The sequence below is a fragment of the Cnephaeus nilssonii genome (assembly GCF_951640355.1).
Source record: "Cnephaeus nilssonii genome assembly, chromosome: 11".
Classification (NCBI taxonomy): Eukaryota; Metazoa; Chordata; class Mammalia; order Chiroptera; family Vespertilionidae; genus Cnephaeus; species Cnephaeus nilssonii.
In genome coordinates this window covers 38,782,083-38,805,381 of record NC_137082.1, presented here as the reverse complement: position 1 = coordinate 38,805,381, position 23,299 = coordinate 38,782,083, and the positions used below count along the sequence as shown (strand labels likewise).

Below are 23,299 nucleotides of genomic sequence, written 5' to 3'. Positions count from 1 at the left end.
GCTGGGAAGCCCTGGCTGGAGTGTAAAGTGTGTTAGAAGAGTAGGAAAGGAATGCTGGGTGTAGACTGATGGGCCACCAATGTCAGGCCGAGTTGCTAAGCAGTGGGGAGCCACTCAAGGTTGCTGAGCAGTAGAGGGTTGCAAAGGCCACTGTGGTGGCCAATGGGAGCCTGGTGTGGTGTCAGGGAGCCTGGGGAAGAGGCAGAAGAGGTGGTAGTTATCTGCACAGGTTCGTACCCCAGCTCTACCGTTAACTGGCAGTAGAGCCTTGGGCTCAGTTCCTTAGCCTATAAAATGGGAATAAAAATACCCAATCAATAGGCTTGTTTGGAAGATGAGGCTTGACATTGAAGGCTTGCTCAGTAAGAAGAAACTTTAGTTATAATTGTTACTAGAGGTCCAGTGCACAAAATTCATGCATGTGTGTGGGGGGGGGGTGTCCCTCAGCCTGGCCTGCGCCCTCTCGCAATCCAGGACCCCTCCGGTAAGGTCCTAGGCCTGGCCAGCGGTCAGGGCCCATCGGGGCTTTCCTTCCCCCAGCTGCTGGCAGCTGGCCCCGCCCCCGCCACTGCCACTGCTTGCCATCTGTGTGGTGCTGCCCTCCCGCTCCCCTGCCACCTGTTGCCTCCCTCTGCAGGCTACAGGCATAGGGTGTGACCACTTGGCTGGCCTGGGCCTCCCTCTGTGGGACAATCGCTGGCCAGCCCCACACACCTGCCACAGTGTCACTAGCTGGTGGCCTGGGCCTCCCTCTGTGGGGCAATTGATCGTGGGGTCCCCAGATTGATTGCCCCACAGAGGGGGGCCCTGCCCACCCAGTTGGGGCTCTGCGATCAATTGCCACACAGAGGGTGGCCTGGGTCTCTCTCTGCAGGCCAATCACAGAGTCCCTCCCCTCTCCCCCACCTCCACCCCCCCGGTAGATCACCCCGCCATCTTGTAGCCTGGGCCACCCTCTTTGGGGTGATCGATCATGGAGCCCCCCCATCGATCGCCCCACAGAGGGTGGCCTGGGTCTCCCTCTGCAGGGCAATCATGGGGCAAAGGCAGGGCCTCCCAACCAATCGCATCGCACCCGCCTTGGCTGGCCTGGCACCAGTGCGTGTCATAGCGTGGTCGTCTGGACGGTCATTCTGCTGTCGGTCATTTGGTCAATTTGCATATTACGATTTTATTATTATAGATGATCATACGATACTGCTTTTTTAGCCTGCTGATGTGATGGATGATAATAATTGGTTTTCTAATGTTGAGCCAGCCTTGTATACCTAGGATAAGTCACACCTGGCCATGGTGTGTAATTCTTTTTATCCATAGTTGGATTTGTTTTGCCTGCATGTTGATTAGGACTTTTTCATCTATGTTAATGAGATAGATTGGTCTGTAGTTTCTATAGTTATGAAATGTTACCTCCTCTTCTATTTACTGGGAGAGATTATAGAGCATTGGCATCATTTCTTCCTTAAATGTTTGGTGGAATTCATCAGAGAACTCCTCTGGGTGTAGTGATACTTTCTGTTGTGAAAAGTTACTGTTATTGATTCCATTTCCTTAATATTTATATGCTAAATAGAGGCCTGGTGCATGAATTCGTGCACGGGTGGGGTCCCTCTGCCTGGCCGGCGATTGTAGCTGACCGGGGTCATCTTGCCCAGTCCCCATGGTAGGTTGGCTGGCCAGGGAGTGACTGCAGGTGGGCTCCAAGGTGGGTCCGGCCCCGTCTCACCCAGTCCCGATCAGCCAGACCCCAGCAGCAAGCTAACTTACCAGTCAGAGCATCTGCCCCCTGGTGGTCAGTGCATGTCATAGTGACTGGCTGAGCAGTCAACCACTTGGTTGGACACTTAGCATATTAGACTTTTATATATATAGACTAGAGGCCTGGTGCACGAAATTCGTGCATGGAGGGGGGTTGTCCCTCAGCCCAGCCTGTACCCGAACCCGGTGGGATCGGGCCTAAACGGGGAGTCGGACGTCACTCTCACAATCCAGGACTGCTGGCTCCCAACTGCTTGCCTGCCTGCCTTCCTGATTGCCCCTAACCGCTTCTGCCTGCCAGCCTGATCACCCCCTAACCACTCTGCTGCCAGCCTGTTTGCCCCCAACTTCCCTCCTCTGCTGGCCTGGTCACCCCTAACTGCCCTCTCCTGCAGGGTTGATCACCTCCAACTGCCCTCCCTTGCAAGCCTGGTCCCTCTCAACTGCCCTCCCTTGCAGGCCTGGTCCTTCTCAACTGCCCTCCCTTGCAGGCGGGTGCCTCCCAACTGCCCTCTCCTGCTGGCCATCTTGTGGTGGCCATCTTGTGTCCACATGGGAGCAGGATCTTTGACCACATGGGGGCAGCTATATTGTGTGTTCCAGTGATGATCAATCTGCATATTACTCTTTTATTAGATAGGATAGAGGCCTGGTGCATGGGTGGGGGCCAGCTAGTTTGCCCTGAAGGGTGTCCTGGATCAGGGTGGGGTTCCCTTGGGCGTGGGGTAGCCTGAGCGAGGGGCCTGTGGTGGTTTGCAGGCGGGCCACGCCCCCTGGCAACCCAAGCGGAGGCCCTGGTATCTGGAATTTATTTTCCTTCTACAATTGAAACTTTGTAGCCTGGAGCGGAGCCAAGCCTGGGGCTCCCTCCGAGGCCGGCAGCCATTTCTATTGGGGTTATAATTGAAACTTTGTAGCCTTAAGCGGGTGGGCCCGGCCAGGGTGTGCGGAAAGCTTTGCTTCCCCTGTTGCCGGCGTCAACCCTGGCCTGCTCTCTCAAGCTCCATTCTGCCGCCATTTGTTTGAATTTGTTTACCTTCTATAATTGAAACTTTGTAGCTTGAGTGGAGGCTTAGGCCTGGCAAGGGCAGGCGGAAGGCTTGGCTTCCTCTGTTACCTAGGAAACCTTGCTCTCTGTGGCTGTAGCCATCTTGGTTTGAGTTAATTTGCATACTCGCTCTGATTGGATGGTGGGCGTGGCTTGTGGGTGTGTCGGAGGTATGGTCAATTTGCATATTTGTCTATTATTAGGTAGGATGGCCATGTACTTTGGGTGAGAGATGGTGAACCCTAGGGCAGGGGCAAAGGGGTAGGAGAGAAAGGAATGAGCAAACACAAAACTAAGGCTCAGAATGGTGAAGTGACCTGCTCAAGGGTACACCGATGGTACATGACAGGGCTGGACTTGAACATGAGTATTCTGACACCCACTTGCTTCTCAGTTTACTGCAACTGGAATGTTTTTTCCAGTTTCTGAAAGTTGTTTTTTTTTTAAAACGAGGAGCCAATTCTCACTCATACCTCCACCCACACAAAAATAAGGATTTCGGGCAGGAGAAGTTTTAGTTGGAAGCGAGCAAGAACTTTCTGGCAGCCAGAGCAACAGGATGCTGGCTTTAGGATCTCCAGCCTGGAGATTCAGAGGAGTGTCCCAGGTAGTTGAGGCTGGTGGTCACAGCCTGACACCTACTGGGCTGTATCTGGCTCACGGATGTGTTTGTTTGGGCCAACCTTTAAAAAATGGGGAGGTTTTACTAAAGTATCAATAGATCATAGGCTAAGGCAACCCTCGGCTAAAGCTGACGAGATGAGGCGTTTGCTTCAGGCCCCACTACTCCCTATTGCTTCCCAGACACCGAGGATGACTGCCAGGGGCCATTCACCACCGTGCTAGAAGGGCTGTTTTCTCACATTTGGCTCACTCTGGCTTCCATGTCACCTGTCAGGCCCCTGTAGGCACTTGCATTTGTGGCTGCTGGTTTAGGCTCTCCCTGGGCCTAATTATATCTGAATTCTAGAATGGTCCTGCTGGAAGGGCCTTTGGGGATAGATAAACCCAATGCCCCCATTAAAATTTTTTTCATCAGTTTTTTTTTTTAATTGATTTTTAGAGTGAGAGGAAGGGAGAGAGGGAGAGAGAGAAACATCTATGTGAGAGCAAAATATCAATCCGCTGCCTCCTGCATGCTCCCTACCAGGAGTCAAGCCTGAAACCCAGACATGTACCCTGACTCAGAATCGAACCGGCAACCTTTCAGTGCACAGGACAACGCCCAACTATCGGAGCCATACCAGCCAGGACACCAATGCCTACATTTTACACATCGGGAAACTGATACCCAGGTCACCCAGTGAGTCAAGGGTGTAATCCCACCTTCCCTAGGCATTTCAGCCCTGGTGCAGAGCAGGCGTTGAGGGCAGCCTTAAGACACTGCCCACCTCGGCTTCTCTCAGTCCTCTCCCTTCCCAAGCGAGGAGGTGCCGATGCTAAGAGGTACTAAAATTTTGCCTGTTGGAGCAAATGATAAACCTGGACATTTAAGAAAAGTTCAGCCACATCTCAGAAGGCCCAACTAACAACATCTGGTGAGATCATTTCAAAAGAGAAGCAGCCTTAAAAACACACACCATCGCACTCGTATTTTCCCCCAACGATTATAAAAGTCCTACAGGCTGGTTACAGAATGTTTGGAAAATCCAGTGAAACTACGAAGAGAATGAAAATGGTGCCTCTCCCCTTCACAGCCCTCAGGGGGAACCACAGTTAACACTCTTTGATGGTCTCTTGGCTCGCACACGGTTTTCCACAGTGGAGAGCAGACTGTGTGGGGATTTCTCTTTTAAAACATTCCAATAGTCGAAAGCGTAGCTACTCCTGGGGTGGGGGAGGCCGGGAAGGGGGCCTCTTTTTGGGGTGGTGGAAGTCCTGTATATATATATTTTTTTAATTTTATTTTATTGTTTAAAGTATTACAAATAGTAGTACATATATCTCCTTTTTTTCCCCATTGACCTTCCCCCAGCCTCCCCTACCCCCTGGCACATGCCCTTATCCCTCCCCCCCCCCCCCCTAGTGTCTTGTGTCCATTGGTTGTGCGTATATGCATGCATACAAGTCCCTCGGTTGATCTCTTTCCCGCGGAAGTCCTGTATGTTGATGTGGGCAGTAGTCACAGGAGTATGTAGCCGCCCTGTGCACTTCATGTGTGTTTATTTTACTATACACAGATAGTACTCAGGATTACAATAATAATAGAGGCTCGTTACAAAGACATTGAGACAGAAGTATACAAAAACCTTCCTCTTCTCTCTCCCCATGCCCAGATGGAACTGCGGGGGGTCCATCGGCTCCATACGAGGTCCCCGTGTCGGTCCAGAAGGCCCGTGAGCATGGTTAGGCGCCAGCGCTGTGGGCTGGCTCGGCCTGTCCCCTTGGGGGCTCCTTCTCTGGCCTGGGCTGCAGGGGCGGGGCGGAGGCTGCACACCGCTCTGGCCTGTCTCCCTTCTTCCTGTCCAGCGTCATGCTGTCTCCTGCCGGGGCCCCTGCCGAGGAACAGTTAAAGGCCCGGCCGGGCTGCGCTCACTGAGAAGGAATGGAAACGGGTCGATTAAGTTTCATGGAAATCATGTTGAGGGGCCCACGTCTGGCCGGCGGTGTTTGGGTTCCTGTGGTCCCAGGCCGGGCTGCCAGGTCGACTGTGGATGGAGCGTCGCCAGCTTTCCTTCCAGCAGCCGCCTGGTCCCCTTCACGGCGTGCTTCCCCCAGTGCATGGACAGCTTATGAGCCCCTGGGGTTCAGGCTGTGGCAGGTAATGCTCTGGCCAAGAGCTCGGAGTCCTGTTAACTTGGAACATTCTTCCTCGTTACTGGCTGCCCCTGAAATGGTTACCGTGTGTGCAGGCAGCTGAGCCAACTTGTGAAAGCCAAGGGCGTCCCAGGCTGCGAGCCTTGGTCTGTGAGAGGCAAACAGCGTTTTCAGGGCCACGCGAAACAGCGCAGGACGGGCCGTTGGGAAGGCCACCCCTGAGGCTGGTGGCTGCTGGTGGCCCCAAGACAGACCGGCATAGGGACCGGAGAGGAGGGCACACTTGGTTGATCCGGACTTGGGTTGGATTCTGGCTCTGTCTTCTCTGTGAGAACTTGGGCAAAATCAGCCTCAGTTTCTTTATCTGAAAAATGGGATGTTCCTGCTTAGCCCCTAAGATCTCCGTGTGGCTAAGCAAGTGAGTATGAGTAGAGGCCCTGGGGCATGGTGGACGTTTGGACACTGTTGTTATTCTTAGGGTGACGGTAAGTGGAAGGGACCAGGAGGGGGAAGATGTCTTTGCACAGAGGCCAGGACTTGAGCTGTGTCTGACAGGATGAGTAAAAAGAAGTAACTAATAGCAGTAGCAGCAGCAGCAACACCTTTTACTTTTCCCAAGATCCCCTATATCTGTTATCTTGTATCTCCAGATCAACCTCTGAGTGAGACAGGATAAGAACTAGAATCCCTATTTACAGGTGGGGAAGCTGAGGCACATTAAGGAAGAGATGGTTTAGCTCATTGCTCCCAGGGGTTGGGATGCAGACCACAGCTGGGACACAGACTGGAACTAAATGGCATGGAACCGTGTGTTGAGAGCCAGTGTCCCTTCTGAATTCTCTGATCTCCTGAGGACCCAGAGAGAACTCTGCCTTCCTCTGGTGATAAGATGTCTTTTACCACCTTCCTAATGCAGGACAATCTTTTTTGGAAGACAGAAAACTATTGAGCCTTTAGGAAGTGACCAGCTGTCTCTAGAATTTAATGGCAGTATTTGCTTTCATTATTTTTTTTCTTTTAAAAAACATTTTTTAGCCCTGGCAAGGGTGGCTCAGTTGGTTGGAGCACTGTTCTATTCCAGGTCAGGGCACATGCCCAGGTTGTGGGTTTGATTGTCAATTGGGTTGTGTGCAGGAGGAACCGATCAATGTTTCTCTCGCACATCAATGTTCCTCTCTCTCCCTCTCCCTTCCTCTCTAAAATCAATAAAACAACAGCAACAAAAACATATCCTCAGGTGAGGATTTAAGTTTGTTTTAATAGTTTATAGAAATAGAGCAGTAAAATAATTTTATATAAGAGCAATTTATTATTTAGGTGTTATAATATTTATATAAATATATTTATGTAAGATATGTACTATCTATAATAATAAAAGCATAATATGCTAATTAGACTGGACAGCCAAGTGACCTTCCGGACATCCTTCCGGACGAAGCCACCATGGTGGAGGCCAAGGCAGAGGCAGTTAGGGGTGATCAGGCAGGCAGGCAAGCAGTTAGGAGCCAGCGGTCCCAGATTGCGAGAGGGATGTCCCAGGGGTCCCAGATTATGAGAGGGTGCAGGTTGGGCTGAGGGACACCCACACCCCTCCCGTGCACGAATTTCATGCACTGGGTCTCTAGTAGCTACTATAATAATAAATATAAACATATTTATATAAATAAAATAATATAAAAACCACCCAATGCATTGCTGGTTTATTTTTGGAGTTTCATTGCATTTATGCCAGCTGATACAGATTTTTCCATTTATAGTGGTGATAAAACAATAACTATAATATGAACACAAAAATAGCAGTGATGGCTGTTGCTTAATGAGCGCTTACTAAGTGGCCATCCCATGCAGAGAATATGTTTATTGTATCATCGAATCTCCTTCAACTCCTTTAGGCAGGTAGGATTGCAATCTCTAGTTTTACCAATGAGGAAATTGAGGCAGAGAAGAGTTTAAAAAAAAAACTTGCCCGGTCACATGATCCGTAAGTGGCAGAGCCAGAACTTGAACGTGGGCAATCTGGCTGCATTCTCATAACCAGTATGGTGACATAGAGACTCCATTCAAAATGCAATTATGCAAGTCTTTAGAAATCAAGTGGGTTTGAAAACAGTAAGTGCTAATAGTAGAAATGGTTAGCATATGCTAACATTCATGAAGGTGACAGTGAATGACTAAATTTCCAAAAACAAAATGAAACAAACTTAGGCCGACTCCATGTGCACATGAGGAAAGAGGCGCAGAGAAGGAAGGCACCTGCCCCAGGCGGCACAGTGAAGTGGAACCCGGGGGACCAATGCCCCAGGGAAAGCTGGGTGGTGAAGGGAGGGCATGTGGCGGGGGAAGGGTGCTGATTGATCGACTTAGTGTGTCTCTGCTCATGGATGTTAGACATGGTCCTCTAACTCCCTATTCCCGTTCCCAGCGCTATCATCAGGATTGCATGGGCTGGGGGTAAATAACGGTTGGAGCTTAGCCTTGCTCGGGGGAGCATTGGAAGAGGTTACCGGGCCAGATGAGCCAATCAGTCTGCCACATTAAAGACCCTCTTCCCCCTCAGTGTGAAAATAACCCCTCCTGGACACGTGTACTTTCGACATCAAGTACCTGAGCTCACTACCCGGATGGTGCCATGTCCCTCTTTCCTGCAGAGCGGGGGCTGTAGGCATCCACTCATTCATTCTACAAACAGTGAGGGGGCTGTCTTGTGCCCAGCACTGTGTGGGTACTGAAGACACAGCGATGACACTGACATTTGTCTAAATGCCCTGGGCTAGTGTTCCCTGTTTTACAGCCTCCTGGCATCTTGCTGGGCTCGAGAAATGCCATCTTCCTCCTCCTCTAAGGCCCAGTGTTATTTCCCTGTCTCCAGGGACCCCTGCTATATACATGAAGATTCTTATTTATTCTCCTCTTCTTCCTTTACATTCCTCCTTGATAGATAGACTCGGAGCTGGGGCACCCAGAATGGCCTCCATTATGCTTCTTAAAGGTTGAAAATCATATCCATGGATTCTGTTATTGTATCTGGATGGAAACCTCTGGCCTTGTCCAACTTGCCTGTGTTACAGATGGAAAAACTGTGGTTGAGAGGGGAATCTTTTGTTCACATTTACTGAGCACCTATTTTGTGCCAGGGACTGAAGACCCTAGAGGAACAGGAGCCAGTGCCTGCTGTGTCAGTTTCTGTTGCTACTGAAGCAAATGATGTCAAACGTAGTCACTTAAAGCAGCTCGAGTCCATTGTCCTGCAGTTCTATAGAGCGGAAGTCCAACGGGGTCTCCCTGGGCTCACACCAGGCCTTGGCAGGCTGCATTCTTTTCCAGAGCCTCTTGGGAGAACCTGCTTGTGTTTTCCAGCCCTGAGAGCCGTCCACATTCCTTGGCTCTTTCTCCATTGTCAAAGCCAGCAGCGTTGCATCTCTCTGACCCTTCTTCCAGGCACATTTCCCTCTGGTGCCTGCCTCTTCTTGTGCCTTCTTGCACTTTTGAGGACCCTTGTGATTGGACTGAGCTCACCTGGATAATCCCAGATAATCTCCTTATTTTAGATCAGCTGATCCTCAACCTTTACTTCATCTGCAACATTCATTCCTCTTTGCCCTGTAAGGTAACATGTTCACAGGTTCCAGAGACTAGGATATGGGCATCTTAGGGGACCATTATTCTGCGTACCATTCCTGTTCTCAGGGAGCCTGGAGTCCATTGAGAGAGTCAGCAATCAGTGTGGGAATTGCTATGACAGGGGCACCATAGAAGCCCAGAAAAGGGCACACCTGACCCAGGGGGTACGGTGGGGTGGGGGACGGGGAGGGAGGTCAGAGAAAATCTCCTGGAGGAGATGACGGTGGACTTGAATCTTGAAGGATGAGAAGGAGTTAGCCAGATGAAGAGGGGATGGAAGTGGAAGGCATCCTGGGGGGAGGAACAGCTTGTGCGAAGGCCTGGAGGTGAGCGAGGGAATGCATGTGTCATCGTGGCAGAAGCATGAGCGGGGCAGTGAGGCTGGAGGGGAGACCAGAGAGCTGCACCGTGGCAAGACCATGAGGATCCGAATGCCTGGAGGGTGATGGTTTCTGAAGGCACTGAGAACCTTTAATGTTCTGAGCGGGAGGCTGAGGAGGTCAGGCTTGCATTTGAGAAAGGTGACTCTGGAGTCCTGGTAGAATGGCTGGAAGTGAGGCTGACTAGAGGTTGGAAGCCAATGAGGAGGTGATTCGATGGAACAGGTGATGGGGACCTGGATCAGGGCGGGGTCGGGGAACAGCGCAGAGCCCAGCGAGTGTGTTGGTGAGCTGTTGGAGGCAAGAAGACTGTACAGGACATGGCTGAGGGCTGTTTGTGGGCAGGGGAGGCAGGAGGAGGGGGCAGCATGATAAGCAGACTTCTTGACCTGGCAGCTGATTGGATGGTGGGCTCATTGCTGACATAGAGACAAGGTGAGGGGCGGAGGGGGAGGAGTAGGTTAAGGAAGATACTGAGTTGAGTTTAATATGTTGATGGTCTGTGTCTGATAGACCTCTAGGGGAGGTGTCCAGAAAGCAGCTGGATATACGAATCTGGGACTCATATATTAATTATATAGACTGGTATCAATTAGTTATTGATGTGTAACAAACCACCCCAAAACTCTATGGTAAAAACCAGCCACTTATCATCACTCAGGCACTTGCATACTGACTGGGGTTGTCTGATCTAGGCTCGGCTTCAGTGGTAGCTCAGCTTCAAAATGCAGGTCTGCAGGTCATCCCAGGGGGCGGGATTGGCAGATGCTGACCTCCCCTTTCCCTCTGACCCTGACCTGGATGCCTTCCTTCATTCCTCCACTGCACCTTGGACTAGAGAATGACGTTTGAGCAAAGACCTGCAGGAAGTGAGGCAATGAGGTTGTCTTGAGGAAGAGTATTCTAGGCAGAGGGAACAGCCGGTACAGAGGCTCTGAGGTGGGATTGTCGCCAGTGTGCTGGAGGAACAGGAAGGAAGCCAATGTGGCTGGAGGAGGTGAGTGAGGGGAAGGAGCGGGAGAGGAGGTCAGAGAGTTACCGGGGCCTTAGTCATTTGGGGCCTGGAAGGTCAGGGGAAGTGGCTTCTACCCTTGTAATTACTGCTACTTTCACTTTGATCCTCTTCTCCTGTCCCCCCCCCCCCCAGGACCCCCCGTCCCTGGACGCAGCCATCCAGAACGCCCTGGCAGGCCTCTACCCTCCTTTTGAGGCCACAGCGCCCACTGTCCTGGGGCAGGTGTTCCACCTCCTGGACGCTGACTTCCGGGGGGACGGGCTGAGCTTCCTCCTGGATTTCCTGATCCCAGCCAAGCGCCTGTGTGAGCAAGTCCGAGAAGCAGCCTGTGTAAGTCCGAAGGGATGCCCTCCAAACGGAGCAGGAGGGCCACTGGCCCTTTACTCGCTGACATTCAGGAGCCCATCGTGTTTGCACTTTCACTAGCAGGGAGGAAGGCGTGGATAAAGGGCCATGTGGGTTCCCCGGCCCCCGGGAGCCTGCCTTGGGGTTGGGATTGTGGGCATCGCCAGGCTGCCTTGGCTAAAGTGGAACAGCTTCAATAGAAATAGCAGAGAATGTTCCAGACCTTCCCCGGAGCCCTGGAGGCCTTTCGTCCCAGATCCCTTCAAACCCAAATCTCAGGGAGGCGGCTCCTGAGGAAAAATGGAGAGAAAAACGTTTCAGGCGGGACTCATTGACTGCAAATGCTGGATCCTTACTCTGACAGGGACAGGGTGATCTGGCCTCTGCCCCAAATTTATCCACTGATCAATTTCCTTAAGGACCTTCTGTCTCCATCTCTGCTTCTTCTTGCTTGCCAGCATCATTCTTAGAGGCTAAGTGTTCCCATAAGGCTGGAGCCCAGGACCGATCTGGGTTCAAATCATCTCCTAGAGGGGAAAATTAATTCTTTCCCATCAACTGCAGATAGAAAAATTGCAAGAAAGGATCCTGATTGGCCAGGCTTGGGTCCCCTGTCCATCCCTGTACCAATCACAGCAGCCAGATTATATAAGATTATCAGGGAGGGCTCAGACTTGATAGATGGGGAGGAGAAGGGAGCAGGAGTCAGTAGGACAATCCTCATGGGTAAGGGATTTGCTAACTAGTGCCTAGAACTCAAGCTTTTCTCTCCTGGACCTGTAGGTTAGCAAGTATTTTTAAGGTCAGGGCCAGGACCAGGGTGAGGCAAGAGTCACCAAAGGAAGAACATGTCAGAGGCACTCACTCTCAGGGCTGTGCAACTTGTAGGACCCTGACACTGGGGCTTCCTTAGATGCTACATCCTAGGCACCTGTCTCGCCTCACCTTAGCCCCCGACCTGTTCAAGATTCCTTCTTGGAGAGGAAAGGGAGCAGATCCACTGGTGGGGTTTTCAGGGTCAGGTTCTCTGACATCATCCCCTTCTCTCTGCAGGCCCCCTATACACACTGCCTCTTCCTGCATCAGGGCTGGCCGCTGTGCCTGCAGGACAAGGTTGTGGTCCACCTGGCCCCCCTCAACCCCCTCTTACTGCGCCAGGGCGACTTCTACCTTCAAGTTGAGCCTCAGGAGGAGCAGTCTGTCTGCATCATGATCAAGTGCCTCTCGTTAGACCTCCGCACAGTGGACACGAAGCCTGTTCCCGCGTCATCCTACCCGACACTGTTCACCCAGGAGTGGCTGGAGGCTTTCAACAATGACTTTGAGGGAAGTCCCCTGCACAACTGCCTGGTCGCTTCAGAAGAGGGGATTGTTCCTGTGCCCTGGACCAAGATAACCAGCCCAGAGTTTGTGGATGACAAACCCCAAGCAGTGACTGTTCTCTCCCCGGCCTGGGGTTCCCTTCAATTGGAGGCACTGGATTTGAGTGGCTCCCAAGAGCTGCACCAGGCCAGGTCTCCAGGCAGCCAGGTGCTTCTTGGCCAGAGCTTGGCCAAGGGTAAGGACAAGACATATGAGATTAAGTACCCCGGACTTATCAAGGTGGAGCAAGCCAGGCCTGGGGAGGTGGCCTTCAGGATGGACGATGTGGCCAGCCAGAACTTAGAGGGAGAGTATGTGGCTCTCCTGGACTTTTCCCAAGAGAGCAGAGGAGAGCCTGTGAGTAGGGAGGCGGACACATCCCATGGGTGTCCTATTGGGGCACTGGAGGAGCTGTCTGGAACTAAAGAAATCCCTTTGCCCCAAGGGAGGCTGCCTCTCTCAGGGGCCAGTGGGGAACCTCCCCTGGGAAAGTGTGCTTGTGCAAAGCCAGCAAGCTTGGAGGAAGATCCCTACATTTTGAGCTTGAGGAGAAAGGTCGACCATAAAGCCCCCTCCCACAACTTAGCACGCCAGCCCCAGGAGCCCTACCTCAACGTCCCTGAGAACCCTCTGCACTGTGCCTCTGGCCTCAGGACAGATGTCTCAGAAGAGTCAGCTGCCTCCAAGATGCAGGGACCTCTGGGAAACCCAGAGAATGTGGTCCAGCTCAGGCCTGGGCAAAAACAAGCATCCTGTCCCCAGCTGTGCCCAGCTTCCCCTCCTGCTGCGCCAGCCCTTGAAACCAAGATGGGAGAGAGGACCAAACAGGGAAGTGGGAGATTTCCCAAGCCCATGACTGGCCCTGGTCGAAACACCTCCTCTCCCAGATCCCCATCTCTCGGACTCAAATTCTCATTCTTGAAGGGGCAGAGGCAAGCTCCCGTGCCCCCCGAGAGAGCCTCGCTCCAGCATGACGGGCCCTGGAAGGTCTTGTGTTCACTCTACTCTCCCAAACCCAACCGAGCCAAGTGTTTGGAGAAAGGTAAGGTGCCCACTTGCATAGCTGGACAGGGGAACTGTTCTGGGACCGGATCAAGTGACGAGGTGGTGCAGGCTGTTAGGGACAGAGACCCACCTGGCTGCTCAGTCTCAGCAGTTCAGAGCACCGGGTGGCATGTCAAGAGGCTTGAAGTCTTTGGTTCTGGAATTGAGCAAGGTGTTATGACTGGGTTTTGATGGCTTGAGTCCACACGCCAGGCTGGGTGACCTTGGTCAAGAACTTAATTTCTCAAAGTTCAATTCTCCCTCTCTGAGCAATGGGGATCTTACCTGCCTCACAGAGTTGGTTTGTTCAGTTTGTTTGTTTGAATATATTTTTACTGGTTTCAGAGAGGAAGGGAGAGGGAGAGAAAGATAGAAACATCAATGATGAGAGTCATTAATCGGCTGCCTCCTGCAAGCCCCACGCTGAGGATCAAGCCGCAACCAGGGCATATGCCCTGACCAGGAATTAAACCATGACCTCCTGGTTCACAGGTTGACGCTCAACCACTGAGCCACGCCAGCTGGGCATTACAGACTTGTTTTGAGGTTCAAAGAGACATCAGAAGGAAGGAGCTTTGCACGATGCCTGGCACACAGTAGGAGAGCAATAGTTGTAAGCTATCATTATTAGTCAGAAGGACATTCCTCTCCTCCCCACCCCCCGGAAAAATCCATCTTCTGCTTAACACCCTTTCCTTTGTTGTTGCTTTTCCCCAGCTGGAACAACTCAGACCAAAACATCTGGCCCAGCTGCTGACTCAGGCCCACTGGCTGGAGGAAAGGCTGATTTCCCAGAAGCTTCTACAGAACAAGGCCCCACTCTGGATGAGGAGCCACCAGGGCCTGAGCCCAGGATCGGGGCTCTGAGTATGGAGATCATCCACTCACGGATAGCGTGCCTGCCAGGTCCTCGGGATTATAGGGGCAGGTGGAGGGGGAGGGTATTTGGGGTGGGGGTGGGTCCCTGGGCATCCTCAGATGTTGGTGGGTGTGGGGGAAGACATGGAAAGCTCCGGAGACCTGTGTTCTGGACTGAGCCTCCCTGGGACTCAGTTTTCTCATCTTTCTAATGAAGGTGTTGGATTATACAGGGTGGGGCAAAAGTAGATTTACAGTTGTTCATATGGAAAATAATACAATAATTAATAAATAATAATACAAAAATAGACTCTGTGTTTCATGTACTCACAACTGTAAACCTACCTTTGCCCCACCCTGCATAAAAGCACTTTCTAGGTATCCATCCCAACATTCATCCATCCACCCACCTAACCACCCACTCACCCACTCACCCATCTATCCATCCAAACATCCATCCACCCACCTATCCATCCATCCATCCATCCATCCATCCATCCATCCATCCATCCTCCCACCCATTCATCTACTCATGAACATACATTCTACTGTCAACAAGGCAGGGAAGGTGTTTGTCTTAGGTCAGGTTCCCTAGAGACTGAGCCAGAGACAGTGATCCTATTGAAGGTTACTCTCAGAAGGGGAGTGGGGGAAGCAGGTCAGGGTGGGGGAGGAGCTAAGCAAGGATGTGGCCTGATCCCACAGAGCTGGGTCCATCTTAAGGTGCAGGCAACTGGCCATTTGTGCCTGCATCTGTTAGTCATCAAGCCAGGCTGTTCCTGGGATGGGAGGCAGGGTGAGCCCATGATCCAGTTCAGCCGAGGGCAAGTCTTCAGAGAAGAGGGCATCTGTGAGCCATTTACAGCCAATACGTGTGGCCGTGGGGGGATGAGGGCCCTGGCTTGATGAGGGGGTCTGGGTTGGGCGTTAACAGCATCCCACACAGAGGCCATTATCATTTCTGTTTAATACTTATTCACCTTTGCAATTAATATTTGCTGAACACCTGCTGTGTGTCAGGCCCTGAGCTTAGCACTGAGGATTCAGCAGGAAGCAAGTCTGATGTGCTCTCTGCTCTCAGAAAGTCTATATTCTAGTGGTGGAGAAAATTCAACAGGTTACTACAACTCAATGTAAAAAAACTTGTGACGATGGGGCCATACAGGAGACTGTGGGGGGACAGATTCCATGAGCTTTACCTCCAGGGAGCCCAGGACAGAGGGAGTCCAGAAGAGGCAAGGCTACCTCTGCATGGAGGAGGAATTCAGGGATGACTTTTCTGAGGAAGTGGCTTTTGAGCTGGGTTTTGAAGGATGAATAATAGAATTAATGGGTCGGGGTGGAGGTGGGGGTAGGAAGGGACCAGTGTGGGCAAAGGCCTGGAGGCCACCGAGAGGTCCCAGTCGAGAGGGTTGTACCAAAGTTCTCACTGCACATGTGTGTCCTCTCTCCTCCAGGTGGTCGGGACAGGGCTGGGCGGCCCCTGCTTCTGCTGTCAACCACCCAGGGGGCCTGGGAGGCACCATGGTGCACAGCCTCCGAGGTCGCCAAGCTGCTCTCCTACCTGTGCACTGTCCCCAGGTAAGAGGCTGGGCTGGTTGGCCACTCCATCCTTCCAACCTCTCAGCCCAGAGCCTAGGACAAGGCACCCAGTGGACAGACATCATATCCTTCCAGCCAGTCGTCTGTTCCCAGAGCCAGTCCCCAGATGGTGGAGACAAAGCAGGACACACTTAGTCCCCGCCAGCGGGATCCCAGACTGGTCAGGGAGGCAGATAATGTGCCAAAAAAAAACGAACCGTGGGCCAGCAATTCTCAGGAGTTTCAGTGTGGTGAAGGAAACAGAGGGCTGTTGTAGGTCAGTGGTGTTCAAACTCGAGCTTGCATCAGAGCCCCCTGAAGGGCTGCGAAAACAGCACGGAGACCCACCTCCAGAGTTTCTGATTCAGTAAGTCTGGGGTGGGGCCTGAGAATTTGCATGTCCAACAAGTTTTCTGATGATCTTGATGCTGCTGGACTGTGGACCACCTTTTGAGGACCACGGTTGTAGAGTGAGAGGGGTGAGTGGACTAATTCCAGTTGGACCATCAGGGAAGGCTTCCCTGAGGAGGTGATAATTGAGAGCTGACATCCAAATTATAAATATTTGTTGAACAAATGGAGGGCGACTGAGTGAATAAATGAATGAGTGAGTGAAAGAATGAATGAGTGAGTGAGTGAGTGAGTGCGTGATGAGTGACCCAGGCTGATTTCTAACCTCCCACCCCACCATTTGGACTTCATGTTGGACTGGCTAGGGAAGAGGTACCATCTTTTCCTCGAGTCCCAGCTCCAGTCAGATGGTCTCAAAAGTGATGTTTGCTCAGGGCTATGGCTATTGACCCCAACCCAACCTAGAGGTTCTGCTGCTAGGGGCAGGGGGCGGAGGGACTGATGGACTTCTCCATGCATTCCACCCCATGGAAGGCACCACCTCCACCAGCTGGCCACTGAGATTTTTCTTCCTTTTGTCCAAGGTGGAGTGGCTTTTCTGACCTCACAGGGAGATGGGACCCCCTTTCAGTGCTGAGAAGTGGCCAGTATGGTACACAAAACCCTGGAATCCCACTAACTTGCTGTGTGATCTGGGGGCAGTAACCTCCCCTCTCTGAGGCTCACCTGAAAAAAAGGGGGGGACCAAGGGTGGGCACAAGAAGTGGGGGTGAGCTGCAATGTAAACTGTGGAAGGCGGTGTCCTCGGGGCTCCTGTGTGCTGGGCTTGCTTTTCTCGCCTGCTTTGAATCAGTGTTGCTGGGCATCTGCTCTGTGCCTGGCTTCATGCTGGGGCATTCTAGGGACCCAGACGCTCCTCACATTGAGTCCTGTGCCCTAGCAGCCTCTAGGCTGGTGGCTGAGGCCGGTGTGGAAACAAACCGCTCTCCCATGAGGCCGAAACTAGTATCCCCATTTGCAGATGGGTAATGGGCTCCCAGCTTAATGGAACACGTGCCCAGGTGACCATGTACCCAGGCAGGGCCACAGCTCTGCCCCACGCTGGCCACCCCTGGTTCTGTCTGTGAACTGGCTTGTAAGGCTTGAAGGCAGTGGGTTTATTTTCTCAACCTGCCTGATGGTCAGGCAGAAGCCCACAGATTGCCTGGCTCCACCCCTTACACCCAGATGTCTGGGTGGACTGGGTGCGGCTGGGGCTGGGGGATCAGTATTTTAACAAGTTCCGACAATTGGCCAGTTGGGGAAATCCAAGGTGATTGCTGAAAAGTGCAGTGGGAACCAGTTAGGGTGTTTTGGCTGCAACTAACAAATTCCAATTTAAACTGTATTATCTGGTAAGGAAATTTATCATTCTATGTCTCTGCCTTATAGCTCTTTGTAAAAACTTCTTAAAGGAGAGACTTCTTTCCCTGAAGTCCCCCAGCAAACTTCTCATGTGTCATTGGCCAAAATGTCACATGACCCTTATCGAAACCTATCATTGGCCAGAGGAATTAGATACCTACTGTTGGCCCCAACTAATCAGAAACTAGCCCCTGTGTGTGTGTGTGGGGGGGGGGGGGGGTGAAGGGGGAGGGCATAGTCATATGGTGGAACTTGGATTCTTGAACAAAATGAGAGTTCTGCCCACACAAAAGGGGTAGGTGAGTGCTGGGTGACTTACCCACTGTAACTGGGATAGTGCTTATAGTTTATGATTATTAGGATGTAAGAGAGGGTTGTGTGAGGTACTGTGGGAGCATTGAAGAGAGAGCAATGGGCTCTGGAGAAAAATCCAGGAGGTCTTCCTGGATGGAGGGGCATTGGATCTTGGTCTTGAAGGATGAAGACTCTACCCATTAATTAAAGCTTCTGGCAGCCAGTTTCCCTCATTCCACTAGGTCCTTCCCCCTAGAGGGCCTGGTTTATCCAGCAAGACTGCCAGTTCCGTTTACCACCCACAGGCCAGAAGATAAAACCAAGGGGCTGGCGGTGGTGATTGATGCCAGGAAGCAGCCTCTACACCCTGTCCTGGTCAACGCCTTGAAAGCCACCCAGGTGAGGGAGAGGTGGACAGCATCAACCTGGAAAGTCTTGGGAGCACCAGGGGCCTTCTGGCATGCACGGAGTCTGGGCGCTCAGCGCTGGGTCCAGGCTCCCAGACGGGGACTCCTCGTGGCAGCTAGCAGAAACCCCAGCCCAAACAGGCTCAACGAGGAAGGTTCTTCATTGGTTCACGTGACTCCACAGTCCAGGACCGTGGTCGGCAAACCGCGGCTCGCGAGCCACAGGCGGCTCTTTGGCCCTTTGAGTGTGGCTCTTCCACAAAATACCACCGCCTGGGCGAGTCTCTTTTGAAGAAGTGACGTTAGAAGAAGTTTAAGTTTAAAAAATTGGGCTCTCAAAAGAAATTTCAGTCGTGGTACTGTGGATATTTGGCTCTGTTGACTAATGAGTTTGCCGACCCCTGGTCCAGGAGTTAGATCCAATGTCAAGTATGGCCTGAATTGGGGACTGCAATATTGTCACTCAAATATTCTCTCTCCATTTCTGGCCCTGTTCTCCTGGAAGGGTGCCCTTCTCCGCCAGGCCCCTCTCTTAGTGGCAATCTGGCTCCCAGAAGTTCTACCTTTACCTGGTCTTGCATTCAAGTCCCATAGGAAAGAGTGAGAGATTCTTTTCCCAGAAGTCCCAGCAAAAGTTTCTTTGTGTCTCCTTAACCCTGATTGGCTCAGGTGTCAGGAAAATGCGACACACTGATTGGCTTAGACTTAGGTCACCTGAACCTCATGAACTGAGAATAGGGGAGGGAAGAGATTCCTCCGGAGCTGGTATGGGCAACAGAGTAAATGGAATTTTGGCTTAAGCTTACCTCAGGGTATGATCTCCTCCTCCTCACTGTATAGATGGGGAAACAGAGGCCCAGAGGGGATGGGTCATCTAGGAAGTATGCAGCCCAGCTTGGACCTCTTGATGTCCAATGACACCCTCCACACATACCCTACAAGGGTCCCAGCCTTGCACAACCTCCACTTGCCCACCCTGGCTCTGTGGCCTGTTCACTTGTGTCTTAGAGGGGAAGCTCAGGGGCTCAGTGAAGGCCTGGGCAGAGCAGCTCCGAAATGCTTCTTCCGTACAGGCTCTGGACCCAGCCTCCATCCATGTCATCCTCTTCCTGGGGGAGAAGGAGACTGCTCTTCCGCTGGAGACATTACCTGACGTCCAGGTGAGGGGCAGGCAGCGTCAGCCGAGCAGAGAGGAGGTGTTGGGCTTGCACTGAGCTGGGCTGAAGAACTGCAGGCGTCCCGAGCGAGGAGAGGCCCTGAAATAAGGTCAATAAATACAAGGCCCACGAGCTACAGCTCTCCGGCCCTGCCCCTGGCAATCCTAGCAATGCCTGGTGAGCACCACCACGTGATTGAGAGCTGCACATGGCAGGTTACCTTTTTGCAAAGCGTAATCTAGCCAAACCCTCCCCACCTTCTTTGCTCATGGGGAAACTGAGGCCCAAGGCCACACAATGTTCTCTAGCTTACAATGTTCCTGTATTTCTCTCCCTAGTTTCTCTGAACATCTCAGCCTCCATGCAGAGTTGATCTGGGACTTTGCAGGAAAGAGCGCGGCAGCTCCCCTGTCCTGCTTCAGGAGATGGTGTTAAAGGGCCCCTCACTCCCGGTTTGTGACAGGCACATTGTAAGCTAGAGAAATGCTTTCCAAGCTAATGTGCTTACGAGTCACTTGCGGACTTTGTCAAAGTGCAATTTCCAATGAAGTCATTCTGCTTGGGGCCTGGGACTCTCTGCATCTGTAACATGCTCCCAGGTGATGCTGCTGCTGCTGGTCTGTGGACCACACTTCGAGGACCAGGAATAACTAGTGGGCCCCCAAACCACACACCTGCCCAGCCCCAAGCTTAGGTGTCTGGAGCTGTTCCCAGCATAAAGCTCCAACTTCACTGCCTGGGAGAAGCAGTCACCTGGTCCCTTTTCCATGTCTTAGGGGCTGCTGTTTGGTGACCTTCCGCAACAGCCTCAAGGAGGAGACAGCACCTTGGAGGGTCACCAGAGAATGGTACAGGATTACAAAGAAATTAGGGCCAGCTTCAGTCAATTTGTGTGATTGCCTGGAGGGCTGGGCTGGGCAAGAGCTGAGCTCAGAGGGAGCGAGTGCTGTGACTGATTAATGATGTCTGCCTTGGGCACAAGCCAGGAGAGGGTATGGCAAGTGCTGTTTATTTGCTATTCCTCACCCGGGGTCTGGTTCTGAATTTTGATTTTTCAGAATTCCCAGAGAAAATCCATTGCCCAGAAAGCAACTCTTAAAGCCAGACTCACCTGTGGGAGGTGGAATGGTGCTGGGGCTGGGGTCTGGACAGGACCTTCTCCAATGTCTGTCCCCACACGGAGTCCCCGGTCCTCCTGACTCACTTCTTTTGTCCGCAGGTGGAGGTGCTGACCTCCTTAAAGGCCCTCAGCCACCACGTGGACCCCAGCCAGATGCCCACAGCCCTGGAAGGCTCCTTCCCCTACGGCCACAGCGAGTGGGTGCAATTCTTCCAGGTGTCTACCATCACAGCCTTCCGTCCCGTACCCTCACCCCTTCCCTTCCTCCCTCCACCCTCCTGCCCCTTGGATCCACCCACACTGTCAGGTTCAAAACTAGTCATTCAACAAAAGTTTAAACTGAAGGTGCAGAGTGGAGTGATTGAGAGCTCAGGCTCTGGGGCCCGACTGCCTGGGTTCCAATCCCAGTCCTGCTGTGTGACCTTGGGTAAGTTATATACCTTCTCTGAGCCCACTTCCTCATCTATAAAAGGGGGGCGGGTAATCATAGTCGGGGGTTGTTGTGAGCAGTAATTGAGTCAATGGAGGTAAAGAGTTTGGAAAAATGCCTGGCACATGCTAAGAGCTGCCTGCATTAACTGAAAATAAATACAGACATCTGCTCTGTGGAACCACACAGCTCAGGAGCTCAGGGTGTGGTGGGGAAGGCAGACGCGTTCCCTCTTGTAAGAGGGAGGAAATAAGGAAACTGCCAGCGAGGGGCTCCTTCCCCTAGTGATCTCAATTCCTCTGGCCCAAATGAATACCCAGGAAAGGCGTGGGGGGGGGGGGGGAGGGCGGGGAGCTCACACAGCAGTACGCAGAAGATGACCAGCTTGAGCCACATTGGAACCCTGCCCGGCAGTGTCGGCCGGGGCGTTCTCTAGACCAGGGCTGCTCGATCTCAGCACTGCCCACATTTTGGGCTGGATCATTTCTTTGTGGAGAGCTGTCTTGTGCATTGTAGCATGATTAGCACCATCCCTGGCCTCTGCCCACTTTGACCAATACAACCAAAATGTTTCCAGACATTGCCCATGTCCGCTGAGAGCCACTGGTCTATACTAACAGTTTACCATGTGGTCCTCTTCTTTTAAAAATCAGGTCTGTTTAACAATGGGCAGTACGTTCAAAATTCACGTGGTGCACAGGGTACTGAACAATCTCCTTTCCTACTGTCCCCAGGGCCCCAGGTCCCTTCTCCAATCAATCGAGTGGCTTTCAAACTACATTTTTGTTTTAAAACCTTCCCTTTAAATGAAATCTTACCTGTAGACCCAGAATATAAAACTGGTAATGAGGAAGACGAACACTGTTGGATCCTCACACCAGCCTGTAAGGCAGGAATTACTGTGATCCCATTTTACAGAGGAAGAAGCGGAAGCACAGAGAGGTTAAGTAACTTTCCCAAGGCCTCACAGCGAGTACGTGGTGGAGCTGGGCCGAAGTGGGACCCAGCAGAGGATGTCCCCCTTCCCCTGCCCACCCTCTCCCTCTGCCTTCCCCTCCCCCCAGGTATCCCCACTGGCCTGGGATAGCGCAGGCCTGTCTTTCTTCTCCCTCTCTCATTCCCAGCATCGGTGGTTCTCAAAGTGTGGTCCCTGGAGCAGCAGTGTCAGCATCACCGGGGAACTTGTTGCAAATTCCCGTTCTCAGACCCCACCCCGAGGAACTAGGTCAGAAACACAGGAGTGGGGCCCGGCCGCATGGACGCTAACCAGCCCTCCAGGGATTCTGATGCAGCTAGAGTTTGAGGACCACCACCTCAGGCCCCTGCTGTGTCTTCCTGGGTGGGGGAGGTGCCCTCCTCCCTGGCTCAGGCTGACACCCCCACTCTGGCCTTCTGTCCTGCAGAAGTCAGACCCTTTCCTTGCTGACCTCCGCCAGGCCTCCTCCCTGCTCCAGGCATCCATCAAGGAGTTTGAGAAGGGTGACCCCCGTGGAGGGGCACAGGTGAGCCAGGGGCATGGGTGGGAAACTCTCACCACGCCTCACATTCCTCAGACCAAGGACTCAATGAAGGGAACAGCCAGGCTGGGCATGATCATCCCTGTTTTACTTTTTTTTAAAAAAAATTTTTTTATTGATTTCAGAGAGAAAGGGAGAGGGAGAGAAAGATAAAAACATCAGTGATGAGAGAGAATCATTAATCAGCTACCTCCTGCATGTCCCCTGCTGGGGATTGAGCCCACAACTCGGGCATGTGCCCTGACCAGGAATTGAACCATTACCTCCTGGTTCATAGGTCGATGCTCAATCACTGAGCCATGCTGGCTGGGCTCATCCCTGTTTTTCAATCATTCATTTGACTAATATTTACTGGGTACTCACTATGTGCACCCAGAGACCCAGCCTGGGCAAGCTGATTTGTCCCTGCCCTCATGCGGTGCATGGTACAGCGGTCGAGGTAGTTGTTAAAAAGTGAACAAAGAAATGGGCATGTAGCTACAAATTATGCCAAATGCTATGAAAATAAGATTGAAACTAATGGGGAAGGAGGGAGGGCCTCCCTGAAGAGATGGTGTTTAAATTCAGACCTGAAGGATGAGAAGGAGCCTGCATGGGAATAGGAGGGCGATTGGGCTCCAGGTGGAGGGCAAGCATGTGCAAAGGCCCTGAGGTGGGATTATGCTTGGTATGTTCAGGAATAGCATGGAGGCCAGTGTGGAACGGAATGATTTTTTTTTGGGAGGGGGGGGAGGAGGAGAAAACTAGAAGATCTTCTGGATAGAGGCTGTATCAAGGAGGAGTTGGATTGGGATTTCCTTCTAAGCAGGCAGGGAAGCCACTGGAGAATTTTAAGCAGAAGGATGTTTAA

General features: G+C 52.2%; 1 protein-coding gene across 4 annotated transcripts in view; it reads left to right on the top strand.

The window, feature by feature from the left end:
• Positions 1-23,299, top strand: part of KIAA1755 — a 39,179-nt gene that overhangs the window by 3,785 nt on the left and 12,095 nt on the right. The window contains exons 1-9 of one of the 4 annotated variants that reach the window (XM_079784176.1): positions 10,483-10,561; positions 10,712-10,909; positions 11,978-13,328; positions 14,048-14,236; positions 15,646-15,769; positions 18,124-18,217; positions 19,299-19,385; positions 20,602-20,699; positions 22,336-22,434. In XM_079784176.1, coding sequence (XP_079640302.1) covers positions 10,547-10,561; positions 10,712-10,909; positions 11,978-13,328; positions 14,048-14,236; positions 15,646-15,769; positions 18,124-18,217; positions 19,299-19,385; positions 20,602-20,699; positions 22,336-22,434 — 2,255 coding nt within the window. In that variant the 5' untranslated portion in view covers positions 10,483-10,546. Of the gene's footprint in view, positions 1-10,482; positions 10,562-10,711; positions 10,910-11,977; positions 13,329-14,047; positions 14,237-15,645; positions 15,770-18,123; positions 18,218-19,298; positions 19,386-20,601; positions 20,719-22,335; positions 22,435-23,299 lie in introns of those variants that run through there. The other 3 variants (XM_079784174.1, XM_079784175.1, XM_079784177.1) reach the window with 3 other exon arrangements.